At 38.0% G+C, this 15,751-nt stretch overlaps 1 protein-coding gene across 12 annotated transcripts in view; it reads right to left on the bottom strand.

The window, feature by feature from the left end:
- Positions 1 to 15,751, bottom strand: part of RALGAPA2 (Ral GTPase activating protein catalytic subunit alpha 2) — a 137,198-nt gene that overhangs the window by 71,207 nt on the left and 50,240 nt on the right. For all 12 annotated transcript variants that reach the window (XR_003924527.1, XR_003924528.1, XR_003924529.1 and 9 more), the window contains 6 exons: positions 15,506 to 15,661; positions 3,989 to 4,117; positions 2,422 to 2,550; positions 1,113 to 1,171; positions 703 to 811; positions 27 to 137 (listed from right to left, as the gene is read on the bottom strand). Coding sequence is in view for 8 of the 12 variants with exons in the window: in XM_030021849.1 (XP_029877709.1) it covers positions 27 to 137; positions 703 to 811; positions 1,113 to 1,171; positions 2,422 to 2,550; positions 3,989 to 4,117; positions 15,506 to 15,661 (693 nt within the window). In the remaining 4 variants the exon portion in view is untranslated. The remainder of the gene's footprint in view (positions 1 to 26; positions 138 to 702; positions 812 to 1,112; positions 1,172 to 2,421; positions 2,551 to 3,988; positions 4,118 to 15,505; positions 15,662 to 15,751) is intronic.

The following is a 15,751-nucleotide window of genomic DNA, read 5'->3' as shown; positions in this document are numbered from 1 at the left end:
CAAACAATTTAAAAAAACTGACGTACTTCAGTAATTTTTCTGGACAGAGAGGATTCGTACTTCTGAAGCTTTTGCCAGTAAGAAACCAGCAGCTGAAGAACATCACAGGCTACCTGAGCTACCAGTTTATTAGAAAACTGGAAGAGAAAAGGTGATTAAAAGCCAAATAAAATATTCAGATACAATACAATGCATTCCATTTTTCTACATTTTAAATTATTTTGCATCATACAAACAATAAAAAAATGTTAATGTTGCAAAATCACATTGTCAGCATTAGGAAACAGCAGGCTTGACATTATCTATGTAATCTTAATTTGGTCTATTGTGGAAAGGGTCTTTAGATACATAATCACATGCTATTTTTGCAAATATTTTGCACTTTGGTATAGGATACCACCTTGGCCCCACTGAAGAACTGTGCATATACTCTGAACCATGCTCACTGAAAAGAATGAGCTACTAATTACATGCAAAGGTTCAGAACTGGGAGACATCTTTTTGAAGATGGCTAATGCCGTATCACTAATACTATGCAAAAAGTCCCAAGCAGTTGTGCGTTCAGCAGCATCCTGTCAGTGTCTTAAGCAATGAAAAGACAAGCCAGAAGACTGTACTCCATATAATCAGCAACTATTTAAAAAAATGAAAATACCCTTCTTAGACAATGCTTATTGACTACAGAGACCATCATAGTAATACCTTCAGTGTCACACCTATGACATTGATTGCTTCCTTCACTTGGGGGTGGTTTGTGCACTGCGTTAGTTCTTCACATATCCAAACTCCAAGGCCACAAATGGCTATGCATCTTTTTTAAAAGAAAAAGTGGTTTTGTCAGAAGTTTTAGAAAAATATTTAAAGGGGAAAAAAAAAAATAAAGAAGAAAAAGAAAGAAATGCACAAAGATGCGATCTCTCTCTTCCCTCTCACACAACAGTCAGCACCTTCATGGCGCAAAGCAGACCTCATCTTAATATGCCTGAAGTGAAGAACTCATCTAAATAGGATCAAACTACAAGGCAGTAATAACAACCCAGCTGTACAAGCACCAAAAATAAGTTACAAGAAAGCCTTCCCCATTTTCCCATTTCTTTTACTCAATATTTTACCTTGCACCTTCACTTGGCTCCTCTGTAGCATTCTTCAATAAAATATTTATGAGGTAACACTAAAATAAGAAAATAAATTAGAGTAAGCATCTTTTTCATACATCTACTTAAATAAAGTTGTTTAATTTTGACATAGTTACAAGTGAAATAACTTTAATTCTCAGTCTATTCTTAAAGCATTTTTACCTCATGCCAATTTTATTTTGTCAAGGGAGAAATACTTACTGATTACACCTCAAATATACAGGCCCTTGTGGATAAATCCAACCAACCTAAAAATCATGTACAGGCAGCACTATGGAAATCAATTTGTTTTCAGAGTTGATGGGTATTTACTAATGATGAGTGGTGATCACTTGATAATACAACCTATAGCATTTAGGTCTAAGCAGGCCACGTTATGAACAATTTAGTGTATTTTTTAGTACAGAAAAGACACTTTTAGAATCAAGTCCATTTTAACACACCCCCAGTGACTCTCAGAGGACTGATGAAGAAAGCAAGAATGGGAGCCAAGCATGCTAAGGGTTTTGCATTCTCTCCGGTTCTACCTTCTCAGGCCGCATGAGGAATTCAGAGATTCCTCCCCAGCTACACCTAATTTTGTGCAGTGGATCACTGTGGTGCCTCAAGTTTAGCAAAAAGCAACAGAGGCTTGTGTGAGGGCAAACATTTGGGCAGGTTCCACCTGCAAGTGATGTTCCAGGTCACCTTTGTCAGGTCTTTCAGTGAGGGCGTGTGTGATTTCTCCCCTACAAGATTATTGTTGTGAAGGCCATTAAATTACAAAGCTTTCCATCTTGCAAAGCAATTCATGTCTCAGGATGTCCCACTGAAATTAATTTGCGGAGAAAAACCATTCGCATAAGATGGTGATTCCAATAGTGGAATTTTCTTTACCATAATACCAATAAGGCAAAAAATATCTCCCCTTATGTACACCCCACATCTCTTACAGGACAAGCTAATATACACAGATACAATGAACGGACACTTTAAATAATACCACCAACATCATTTAATGAATTGACCTGACAGGCATCTGGCTGGAAAACATTGCATTTGATCATAGCCAGTTCACTCTCCTAGAAAATAAAATGTAATTTGCTGTATCTAAGCTTTGTTAATTTTATGGTACATATTTGATAAGCATTGCTTTGCTTAACAAGTACATATAATGTGTGCAGTTGTGGGGTTTTGAGGAGAGGAGGGGTTTATTTTTTAAACAAAAACGTACAGTAAAAATGAAATGACTGAATAGTAAAAATGTTAGGTTACCTAAGGATTTACTAATGAAATGTGACTTTACCTTCACATCTGCAGTTCCTGCGATGATTTCACCGGCTTCTGAAATGGGCCGCAACAGTGGGATTTCTTGGTAGATATTTGGAAAGCAAACAAGAGAACCAAGGATGGTGTGAGCTTCTGAACGGGGAGCCTAATGAAGGAAAAGTAAACAAAAATATTCATTAAAAAGAGACTTCATAAAGTTATGAAAATGACATAAGCTATGAGGCTAGTGTATACCACCATAAATACTAAGTGTGCTGTATTCTTAAAGTGTCCTGAGGAACAATGTCCTGGTAGCTTTTCCTTTACAACTACAGCAAAAGCTACATTAAAGCAGTGACTAACACACACTTACCTGTCCATGCTTTCTGCTGCTGTGTTGATCTGCTCTTTTTCTGAGGCCAAGCTTCTCCTCCAGCAAGGACCTGGCCCTGCTCCTAAGTGTATTCTACATTTTTAATACCTCCTCTGTCATTACACAATCCAACTATCAGCAATTCGGTGTCAATAAAAAATACAGAACCTCCTAAAGAAAAGCTGAATGAGAATTTTAAGCACTAATCCAGCACTACTATTAGGTGATTGTGTGACACAAAGGACAGCACAACGCACTCAAACTGACTGAATACATGATAAAAATGCGTAGAGAGATTCCTACTTCAATACAACCATCAAAAGCAACATGGCATGAGCTATAAATGCATTAACTACTGCTATATAATCCTGCATAACTGTGAAAATACAATGCATGCTAAGTTTTATGCTTGTAGGAGAAATGGAAGGTGGTGGTGTTTTGGGTTTGGTTTTTTTTTTTTTCCTCCATGGAAAGTTGAGTATTCACTTCTTACTAGCATTTTAAGCTTTGGATCAATGATCAGGCTGATCAGTTTTTTTTAAAGAGATGTCAGAAAATTAATGGCTGTAAGCTCTTTGAGGGACGATGGAAAAAGCACAACTAGGCTCAACATTTCAGTTCTGCTGAAATACGAGAGGGCTGTGCCCCTGCACAGGGCCACCCGCTCAGCCACATAAATGTCAAGAGCAGCCGTAAAAGCACTTGGCCAAAACGGACAGAAAGGTCTCCCTTGAACCGGTGTTTCATGCACAACAAAGCTTTCCTGTTTTTCCCAGGATTGCTAAACCTTTATCCTTATTTTGGCATCCCATCATTGATTTGCTATTTTACTTATCCTTCACTAATTTAATCGATTAGTCACATTTCTATTAGTGTTGATGTTTAGTAAGAAATTCAGTATTACCAAGAGAGTTCCATATTTTCAATATTTGCTCACTGAAAAAAGCTAATGAGATTCTGAAATCCAAGTCCTGCTTTTAGCATACAGGCGTGCTGCAATATTAGCGAGGATATGATTTCTCACACTTTGGCCTTTTGATGAAACACCTTTGCAATACTAGTATGTCACCTTATCCCACAATTTCACACATCAGCTGCCATGGTATCTGCCCCAGGAGCCCTGTTTCTCATTGCGCTAATGAGTCAACACCTGTTAGAGTGGAGACATCCGAACCTCGTTAGCAAGCATGCACTCTCAGGGGACAGGGGCACTGGGCATTGCCATACTCACCTCTAGCATGTCTGTGCTCAGAACCCTGGCCGCTGCGGTAATGAAGTCTCCTATCAGCATTGTAAAGCCAGGTAAGCCCAGGAAGAAAAACCAAGGTGGGCAGTGCTTTATGACAGTATTTAAGATATCCTGAAAGAGAAGTTACCTGTTTGAGAATAGATAAGCAAGCAAAAAAAAAAAAAAAAAAAAAAAAAAAAAAAAGAGCCCAAAACCAAAAGTGAGAGTTTTAGAAGATTTAACTTTGCAATTCACCAGTTCCACACTCATCAAGGTGATAATTCAGAGCCACACAGCTCTATGTATAACTGATCGTCATGTAACAACCAGTACTTTCCCCTGCAGATGCATTTAGTAGGAAAAGTGCATTTTGTATTTTGGTAATATTTGTACTCTTTAATTTCTGTTAAAAAAAAAATCAACACCCCCCCCCCCCCCCGAACAAATGCCTATGTCTCTTTGTGTCTAAGCATAACTGTTCTCCTGTTAAATAAGACTTTGGATTGAAAATGTTCATACCATTAATCAATTTAAGATGAAGCATTACACCACTCCAAATGAGGTATTTCCTAAAATCACATTACCCAAAATTCTGTAGCCCTGAAAACATGAGATGACACAAATGACTGCCACCTTTGCCCTGAAGGAGCAAAGTAACTGAGAGCAGGTGGCTTACTACTGTTAGGCTGCTCCAGCACATATGGGATTTTTTAGCTCTTCTGGACTAGTTGAGAAATACAGCGATATCAAATGCAAGAAATTATCATACACAGCACGGTAACACAGATAAATCTATGCTAACTAGATTATTCTAAGTCACTCTTCTTCTACATAATTCAGACAGCAAATATAGATAAGCCTTGGGGAAAAAAAAGAGGTTTTGCTGAACTTTTGAAGGAACAGAGGGGGTTCTTTGTTTTTAAGAGGTAGCACTATATGTGTAAGAATAGACCACCAACCACAGCTTTGCTTTCATCATTACCCTGTGACACAGAACACATTCGAGATAAGCGATTCAACTTTAATCCTTCCACGTTTCAATTCTTCACAGTCTCCAAATCAGAGCAAAGTTCCTGTATTTGAGTTAAGATTTCCTTCCTACAAGGTTTCACCAGGTTTAAAATTAGGCACAAAATCTATATAATCCTTACCTGCAACATTATATTTGCTGAAGAATTAGATAAAGCTATTTCTATATTGAGTATAAAATTATTTTGCGTCTCAAAATTCCAAAGAAAAGTCACAAAGGAAAGCCATTTTCAGTGTCCATCTTTACTGGTTTTATGATGTGTTAAAGAACACTTGAACTTAAATTTAGTCCCAGAATGTGTCCGTATGCTCAATTTCTACATCAGAAACTAAAGAAGTCAAACTCATTTTTCTCTATATGAAGATATGCTTTAACTTCACTAGTATTTTCTCAAAGCACTGCTAAACACCTGGACAGAACCTATTTAGTGTTCCACTAAGTATTTACAGCAGTAACATCCTATGAAATAACTGTGTTATATATTTTAAATAAATAATATTAGTTTTCAACATAGTAGCAGATAATGCTTTCACTTTCCTGAATAAGCTAAAATGCCACTCGAGTTAATGTTTAAACTAGTTTTAATCACTTCCTTTGATACATTTTAAAGTCAATATCAGTCAATGCAAACATTCAAAAACAGGGAGCAGATGGATGCAGCAGCTCATAAAGTGGGTGGTAAACTCACCCTCCGAGCAGAACAAAAGACCCACCTTTTTATAATTAAGGGTCTGATTAATGCACCAGGCTCCTCAGAACACAACACACCTGTAATTACAAATGGAGCCAGGTACTGCGATGTGTTTGGTCTCTGAATAATTGGGCATCAAACTATAGAGTAGCAGATGGGAGTACACTTCTGTTGACATATGCCACGATAAAAGAGTCCATGCTAACCTGGCCTGGAAGGTAAGAGAACGTCGGAAGTACAAAGACCTGCTACAAACAACCACGTTAACTCCTGTCCTCACTCCATCAATCCCATCTGTTAAATACCACTGTAACGATCATCCAGCTTCATTGGCTTTTAACTATGGTCATTGTATGGAACACTTAGAAAATGAGGATAAAAAAGTAATTGCAAAACTGTTACTTTAATATATTAGTACCTGTGAGTCTACAGCACAGCATAACTAATACAACTTTAACAAAAGCTGTGACAACACACACATTCCAAAAAGCTGTAAGAATGTGGTTGCATGGATCTACCTGCCATTTATGAGATGTGCCACTACTAAAAGAACCAAATTATTTTTCATAGTGAGAAACCTTTGAAAAATTTCTTTTGAAAAGCTAATGAAACAATCCTCAATTTCTCTTTTTTGTTACGTAGCTTCAAACTGATGAATTCACAGCACAGTTCGTATGCTGCGGTGAAACAACACACATCTAACTGTTGCAAGTTTGCAACGTACAAGTGCATAAGAGCCCAAACAAAAACCTGTTCAGCCTAGCTTTCCCTTAGTTTCCACTGCCATTTTTCATCTCAGGCATTTCAGTACAAATTTGCGATAGTTTGAGTGACTTCATTATTACTAGGAGACAGAATATGACCTGATGAGAATATTGTTGTTCTACTTGAGCTTACTCCAACCAGAATGGACAGGAAAGAAACCACGCCCCAGGAAGGCGCTTACAGGTAAAATTTGACAGTTTTTCTCCCATTTCCCAATTAGCACACTTTCATGCACAATCCAGCTAACAATAAAAGCATGATTTCACGCAGTAATTCAGTAGCAATGCGAGCTTATCAGAAGATTCAGGCCCATGAGAAAGCGACCAAGTGAGAACATATGTCCTATCAGTGATATTGCAAAAATCAGGTAATTCAAACAGAGGCAAGTTGTTTCCTTCCCTTCAAAGCGCTGTTCTGTAAATGTAAACTCTGTTCAGCAGCTTACAGCCTAGTAAATGAATCACTTTAATTGAATGCTATGTACACAGTAACTGGAAAAACACAAGCAATAAGAAAAACATATGGTGATGGCAATAGAAATTGGTTTACTCATTCTGTACAGTGTTGTTTCTTTACTTCTTTCATAATTGACCTTTAGAACGATAAATGTGTAAAATAATTTTGGTTTATTATGGCCCCAAACCTTTCAGCAATTACACAAAATGAAAATTTAAAAGGAAGTATTCATTCTAGAAGCATTTCCATTGTTTACATAATTGCACAGCTATAATTTAGTGTTCATGTTGTTAAAGAAAAGTGGAAAAAAAGGACCATTATGGACTATTTCAATTCAAAATGATGCTCTGTAGAGTTAAAAATGGGGAGGAGGGGAGAGAAGGGGGCAATCACATGCATGTCCTTCTCAAATGCATTAACCCTATAAATGGCATAATATTTCAGTATAGGTTAATCTAGTAATCCAAAAAATAAGGCCATAAACATCCACCAAGTAAGTGAAAAAAATTTATGCAAGTTCACTGAAAGGTCAATTGCAAAAATATTCTTCACCTAATTTCTGTTCAAGCTTTTGCAGATTACAGGTGTAACCAAATAGCCTGCCATCTGCCTTCATCACGTTTCCAATTGTCCCTCAACAGGAACAACATGGATTTTTCACTTAAAGTTCACTCTGTTCTTCACCGAGAGACACCTCTCATTAGGGGCTGAAATTTACAGCACAGGAAAGATTATTAATTTACACAAGACTTAAATGGTAAATCCTTCATTTTTTATTTTAAAGGAACAAACGCTTCCATTTACTTATTCCAAGTTCTCCTAGCTATCATTAAATTTTAGGCAAGAGTTAACTTGTCAAAAATTAAGTTCCAATAAAAATTTATGAAGTATTTTGACACCCTCACAAACCACAGGATTAGCTTGTCAGAAAAATTTATTTCAATCTGTCATTTAAATCTAACCTCCAAAAAAGTTATATTTCCTAAAGTATCTTGTGATCAGAATGCAATAAGGAGAGATATTAAAAACCAGAGTAACATTGCATTTGTAAAACATGGGTAAGGTTATTCACAAGTGCTAAAGATAACAGATTACTGTATAAGTCACCTGCTGGCAATTGCTCCTTCCCCTCTGAACTACATTAGAAAGTTCTCTCTTTTACAGTTGTATTAATAACAAAAAAACCCCACCCCAAAGCCCTTGGGCTGACAGAAAGGTGCTCAGATGCCCTGTTAACAGAGATCAGACAAACACATCAAGCAAACAGAATTTTTAAAGTTTCTCCCCTTTTAGAGTATGTTTGATATTTTCACAACCTAGGAGACCATTAGAATTAAGGAGACACTTCAAATTGGAAGAAATATTTTAAGTTCATGCACAACGAGAGGGAAATACCTGAATACCCATTTGCTACAGGTACAGAGGTACAGGTACCAAGAACACAGTTACTAGTCCATGGCACTGCTTGAAGTCGAGACGACTTTGTGTCGCCATACGGATTTCTCCCAAATGCCTGTGGCAGGACCACTTCGAAGTCTCTGATTCTCCGAAACCAACATGGCAGTGCTGAAGCACCTGTAGAGCATGAGGTTAACTGCTTAGAGGGAAGGTGGTTTTAGGGAAGGGAACATGAGCACTCCTCTGAGAGGACAGGTAGAGGAGCTCCCTGCAGTACACAGCAGGAAGGCAGGTCCTCTACCTTAGGTGGCAATTAGCAGCACTCTTAACACTTTTCACTTTCACCTGCGTGCTGTATCAGTTTTCAAGATAGAGGAACGAGTGCAGAGGGTAAGGGATTGTTTTGCACATTTTTATTAGAACATCCCAAAAACCAGCAAGTATGTTAAACCTTGAGTTACTTAAAATAGTCACTCTCAGAATTTATCATGTAACCTTGCTTAAAAGATAAAGATAACAGCTAAGCAAGACGCTGAAGTAAAACATGACTGAAGCAGAGAAGCACAATTGCACACAGAGGGAAAAGGAAGGATCCTGAAGACGCAGCCCCATTGAAATAAGCAGAGGGAAAGGGGGAAGTCAAGCAGAGAGCTGAAGATGACAGATGATGAAATAGCGTTGCATTGCAGGGGCGTGTTAACAAAGAAACTTACTTCAGGAGATCCCAAAGCTACAACGATGACTGGAGAGGTGGAAGAAAAGGTGTGAGCAAAATGGAAGGAAGAGAGATGTTGACTCTGTTTCAAAAAACTCTATTTCTGTTCTGGACAAAGTTCAGAAAATCCTCAAAAAAGGAACTTACAAGCAGCAGGCACTCCAGCAAGATACTGCTGGGAATACAGAAAAGACAAACAGAACACTGACTACGAAACAAATTTGGGTGGGATGAAAGCAATTTAGAAAGAGCAGAAGTATTACACACACAACAACAACAAAAAAAAACCAACAACAACAACAAAAAAAACCCAAAAACCACCCTACCAAAGTTGTTCCAGAATGCATAGCTCCTACAATCAGCATTACCCAGTTCTCCCTTTCTTCCAGTCAACCCTAGGAGCTATTTTTCTCCAGCGTTTCCAACTTATCCTACTCTGGGTGAGCAGAGGGGTATGCAGGACTTCCTGTGAGACCTTGGTATTTGTATTTTTGTCTCTACTGGAAACATGCTGTCTGTTAACACTTTTTCAAAGCACTCATAAAGCACATAATGGGGGCAAATTTTCTACAGGAAGTGAGATATGGGGAAGATTAGAAGAGGGGAAAAAAATTATGGTAGCCATTGGAAGAAAGTCACAAGAAACTAAAATATGAGAATCTAAGCCCTAATAGACTACATTATGATTGTTTTCTTTTAAATGGCAGTCTGGAAAGGAATCTAAAATGCATTACGGTTTCTGAACTGCTGTACAACTAAGGGTCCTCATGTGCAATATTATCAGGCAGAAATCTGAGGAAGTACTTATTCCACAGTGTACAAAAGCAAAACTGCTCACTGATTGTACCTTTAGAAGACAACGCTCTACCCAGCTAATACATATCCCAGCGAACAGCACTAATGGCTGAGCAGTCTAGAAGTTGTACACCACTCCTCACTGTTGAATAAGAACTTAACAGAAAGATATAAAAGCTCACAAATACTTTTTTTTTTTAAATTTCAGATCAATGTTAATTCAAAGAGGTAATTAATATTGCTTCTCTGGTAGCAACTCTACTAAAAAATGTTTCATATTATAAATTAGCCATCTCTCATGCAAAGAGCTATAGTCCGTGTTTTTATGTAAGCTTACTACATAACTGGTGCAGCTTCATTTCCATAATTAGCAACAGTATATTTTAAACAAATTAAGAGGCTTATAGACAAGCATAATATACATTAGTATATTGATAGAGTATTTCATCTAAGTCATCCTTTTACTACTAAAAGGAATCAAGCTAAAAACATAGCTGTTAACTTCTCTGTCTACAGCTGGGCTGCGTTCTGCAGGCAGTCCAGTCTGCATGTGCTGAAATTTAATCACCAAGGACATCTGTCAAATCATTTGGATTTGGGCTTTTTTTTTTTTTTTTAATATTTAAAGTTTGTTCTGCCTTTAACATCACTAAACTAAAAAAAAGCCATCAGCACAGTCTCTTTCCTTGTCTATTAGTTGTCCTTTCCACAGAGGATTTCTGAAGACTATACTTTTTATTATATATATAAGAAGTTATTAGGGACCATAAGAGCTCTATTCCAAAGATATTCTGGCAAGCCAGTATAATTGTACATTTATTAAACTTATTTGTTAAAACTCACTTCAAAAGTCAGGAATATAACTAACCTGTTAGCTCACTTTTCAGATAACCTCTGACTACCGCACAAAACCACAGTGGCACGTGTTGTCAATAGGTTACACCAAGCATGTTAACTCATGCTAAAGCCCTGGTAGTAGGGTGAGACTTTCTAAAAAAATGACACCAAACAGCTGGTGGTTTGATACTTGAAAAATATTGAAAACTTGCCTCTTCTTTTACAGCATAACTACAAGGTAAGCACCTAACTTGCACTGCATTCTCTTCTCAAACTAGGAGTGATAATTTAGACAGAAATAAGACAGGGTCACAAAAATCCACATAAGTTTTAGAAGAAAAACAGCAGTAATCTAGAAGAATTATTTAAGTACCAAAAGTACCAGAATTGAGAAATCAATTATCTCAATAGTTGCTTTTCTGAGAAGGGGGGATGAATAGTGTTAGTAGTATTTTGGAATCATGTTTTGGTACTTTTGTTCTTCAGCAAAAACAAGGAAGCTATGAAGCAAGGAGATGCTTATGTACCTTTTCAAGTTCATGAAGCAAAAATCACTGCTACAGTAAGCAACCAGTAGCAATAATAAAATACATTTCCTTTCCTGGTTCAGGTATTTGTAAAATCTGTGCATTGCAGTATTAGACTTTGGTTTAATTAAAAAAGCTGTATTTATTGTCCAAATCAAAAGACATGTATAGGTGCAATCACTGGAATGGGGTTTTTTCAACCATCAGTCTCACCTAGCAGCATAAGGCAGCTATGCCTACCCAAACTGCAACAGGCTATCCCATGGCATATCCTAAAAATCATGCCCCAAGAACATTTCATGATTTTCCATAATCTAGATGAGGAATTGGAGCAACCGTATGTGAACTACCTCCACTAACCCACGATGTAGCACTGAACGTCCAAATTCACTTTCCTTTACACTGGAAGTCAGGGAGGGGAGGTGGTGAGCCTCAGTGAACTTCACCCATAAAAAACTGTAGGAAAAAATCCGGGCTCACTACAGCATCAGAAAAATTCCCACTGACTCAAGTGGTACAGGAAGAGAATCATCATCTCACAGACGGTCACTTGCCCCCTGACCTCAGGCCCCTTCACAACCTGAAAGCAATTACAATGCCAGACTATGACTTACTCCACACTGCCATTTATGCAATGATTTCTCCCACCTGAAAAGGTGATGCAATTGTTGCAGAGAATTGTTCACTTCTTCATACAGATGTTTGTTGTTAGACACTTCCACATTGACAAATTAGGTGCAGCTCATTACCTCGCTATCTCCTTTCTCATCTGCTAAGCTAATTGCTACATCTTGAACTCAGAGTGCCATGGGAGCTTTCTATAAAATATACCCTTACATTGCTCTTTTATATACCCCGTGAGACAAGTCTGCAAAGTTAGGTTGCACTTTCTGGGAATAATATTGTATTAATTTATAATCATATTCAAAAATGTATTGTTTTTCTATCAACACCAAAACCTACACAATACAACAGAAATTTTGTATAATCATATCCTTAAGGGAGGAGTGGAAAAATAACTATATTTCAAAAAGAAACATCTCTGATGCTAACTAAAATATTGATAATCATGTTCAGGTTAAAGGGGTTTCTGACTAATTTTTTTGAATTACGTAGCCACCTAAAAAGCTCTTCTGAAGCAGCCAGTGTAACTTCCCTGAGTTGGTCTACCTGTCTGTTGCTTTCCCCCATAAATTTTGAAGTTGCACTAGTCATACATACAGAAGGAAAATTCCTCCATGAGAAATGTCCCCCACCACTTCTCCTATTAATGGTCCTTAAGAGTGAGAAATTTATGCTTGTGCTTAGCAAACAAAACCAATCTGTGCTAAAAAAAAATCTGCACCAAAATTTATTTTGGTATGCAATAACTTGAATCCTAGAAACCATGCTTTGGCTGGGGGAGATTCTGCAGTGCTACTAAGAACTAGGATCAATGCGTCAGTGATCCTTGTGCCCCATGATATCACACCCTCTTTATAAGAAGTTTATCAGGTAACAGCATATACCCGAAATCACCGAGAAGTACAAAAATCACAAAATCAGTACCGGTACTGTGGTGTGGTCATTGTACATCACCTTGTTTGTTACAGGAAGCTGTGAGACCCTATGACAGCAAAGTGCTTCGCAATGCACACTTTATACTTTGCTATGGTTTGCATGTATCATTCCTGCATTTGTAGTTACCCTCGGCATCCAAATTGTCTGACTAGTCTCAACACCCATCAAGCACATTGATGCTAATCATACTGGAAATACGTATAAGGATTGTGCTTCATATCAACACATTGCATGAGAATCCAAGCTCTAAAGCACCATGAGCCAACACCTCCACCAGTTTCATAGCTAAGGAAAGCAAAACTGGAAGGACAGTAACACAAGAGAAAACTTGTGGTCAAGTGTGCCACCAAGAGGCAAAAAAAGCAAAACCGAGCAAGGCAAGGAAGAACAAAAGAGCAGCATCAGCATGCAAAGTATCCGGGAAACCCTGGAATGATGTGAAATGTGGGGTCTGCCTTCATTATGCAGTCTTCACTTCATCTTTAACTTCTGGATTATAACTCTGCACAAGGACTGAAATCCAATGTGCACAGCAGCAAGAAGCTTAAAATCTGTGGAACCGTTATTAACACCAAAGTGCAATAAAAGGGGTAAGAAACAGTTCAACAACAACCGATCCCACATTTTGAAAATCTCCCTACATTTCTATGTAGGAAATGGTTCTCCAGGAAGCAGTCAGATTTCAAAAAATAGAGCACCTTTTAGCTTAGAAAAAAGGAACTACTGACAGCTAACACCTCTGAAAATCTGGCCATTTCATGGAAACGTATAGATGAAAACAACTTAAGTCTTAAAATTACTTGTTTTTTTCCATCCCTAGGCCCCGTGTTGGCAGTGGCTGCTATACTGATTTAAGAGTCCTGTTTTCCCAAACATGAAAGTGAGTATTTTTTTTTAAATCTGGTCTACATCAGGCTTTTAAGTTTCTTCAGTTGTGTGTTTTACATGAGAGGATTTAATGCTGTGTGGTTTTCAAAATTTAGGGGGTCTGATCATAGTGGGTGTTACCACAGTCTTTTTTTTTTGTAGGGGAATGGAATGAAGTTACTCTGTACACCAAGCAGTGTTAAACTGTCTGAAATCTGAATGGCATTAGTGAAATGAAAGAGTTAACAAGCTCTTCATTACTCTCAGGTAACATGTTGAGAGTGACAAAAAGGGGAGTTCCCACTACACTTTTATTTTTCCCCATTTGTGCTTTATAAATGGCAGGTGGTTATGTTATTTTCTAAGTTTCAGCAGCAGCCCGGACTCTTAGGTTTTTTCCAGAAGAAAACCCTCTCCTTTCTATTCTTTTTTTTTTTTCCCCTCCATTATCTATTTAAAAGGAAGATTTTCCAAATGCTCTAACTTTTCAGGAGGGGAACTGAGATACAGAGGGCAAGAGTTTGGTAACAATTTGTTACTTCTCTCTTTCATCTCAGAAACAACCAAACCTGTGCAAGTCTCTTCCTGCTGGCTTACTAGAGGCAACAGAAATAACTCTCAGAAGCAGAACTGACCACTACAGGACTTACGAAGGGGTCTGTGTGCCCTCTGCTGGCCTCCACAGCACAGCTCTAGCCATTGCTTTCATTAGGATGTTTTCAGGAAGAAAACTCACTCCTACAGCTATAAAAACATGGAAATGTTTTTAGATATTCTCTATTTTGTCTCTATTTCTTATAGTTTTTATGAGTATTTAGCTGTTTCTGTGGCCCAATAATCTTCTTACATCTCAACAGATTAAGTATTTTCCTCATCTCCCACTGAATACTTTCTTATTTAGGCCAACCCAGGAAACAAGGACCTAGAAACAACATTTATCCACAGAAATGGAATGTTTTGGCAGCACCTCTTGGTTACAGTGATAAGATAACCTTCTGCCTCAGTTCTCTCTCCAGTCCCTTTCGCACCAGTTAAAAAGAGCTGGTATGACAGTTTTAAACACCCCCTGAAGGACTAATCTTGAAGGGGAAAAGTCTGGAGAGGAGAACATTAATTGCAATTTTTGAGGATGTCCTTGCAAGCAAGGGCACAGGGCATTCAAAGGGGCACTCTGAGAGCAGACACTGTTCATAAATTAACACAAAGCTCTTCACAACAGCCCCTCCTTTGCCAAAGATTGTGTCTAGCATTTTACCTAGTGATAGAAGGTAAAAACATCTGTAACATGAGCTGGGAATAACTGCTATCTCCCTGAAGGTGTATATAATGTGAACAACAAACCAACTCCAGCAGCTGCTCTGGAAGCAGTGACTTCACAGCACCACAGTTCGTACAGGAATGCGGTAGGGCCGTTGGACACACGAGGCCCCTTCTTCGGCAGAACCAAAGTTTAAACATACTGGTCAAACACACAGTTTGTCTCAAGACTTAACATCAACTGAGTGTTTGAACATTTTTAACATGACCAGCTTGACCCAGCTACTAACCATGCAATGCAGGTGGACAGAAACTCATCACAGATTATTCCTCAGAAATGTCAGGAAACTGAGAAAGAAATACCAAACATCTGTGATACAGTTGTGACAGTAAGTCACAAATAAGTAGTTGTTGTTTAAAAATTTATAACTGGGAGAGCAATGAGAAAGTTAGGACTACGTTATCTAAAGAGAGTACAGACTAGGCTACACAGGATAATTTCATGCAACAATTGTCGCAAAGCATTGCTTCCTTTCTGCTTCAGATCTTCAAATATAAAAATACAGACATTTCCATCAGCACACAGTAATAAATTAATTTTTTTATCAGGTAAAGCTTGTACCTGGTCTTCACTTGTTAAGCCAAGGTGCATCACAAAATAAAAATGAACCAGGAAATCAGAATTTGGCAGAACATCTTGACGCCTAGTCATCATAGCACAGATCAGCCTGTATGCCTGAAGTTTGCCTTCCTTATATTCATTTGGCAGGGTGGTTGCCTGAAAAGAGCAAAAACCTTGTATTATTACTTTTTTTCTAGTAGCCAGCTAATGCAAAACTGTATCTTCAGCAGATTTAACATAAAGCAA

This window comes from Aquila chrysaetos, chromosome 8, assembly GCF_900496995.4.
Source record: "Aquila chrysaetos chrysaetos chromosome 8, bAquChr1.4, whole genome shotgun sequence".
Classification (NCBI taxonomy): domain Eukaryota; kingdom Metazoa; phylum Chordata; class Aves; order Accipitriformes; family Accipitridae; genus Aquila; species Aquila chrysaetos.
The sequence above is the reverse complement of the archived record's forward strand: the minus strand, read 5'-3'. Positions and strand labels throughout refer to the sequence as shown.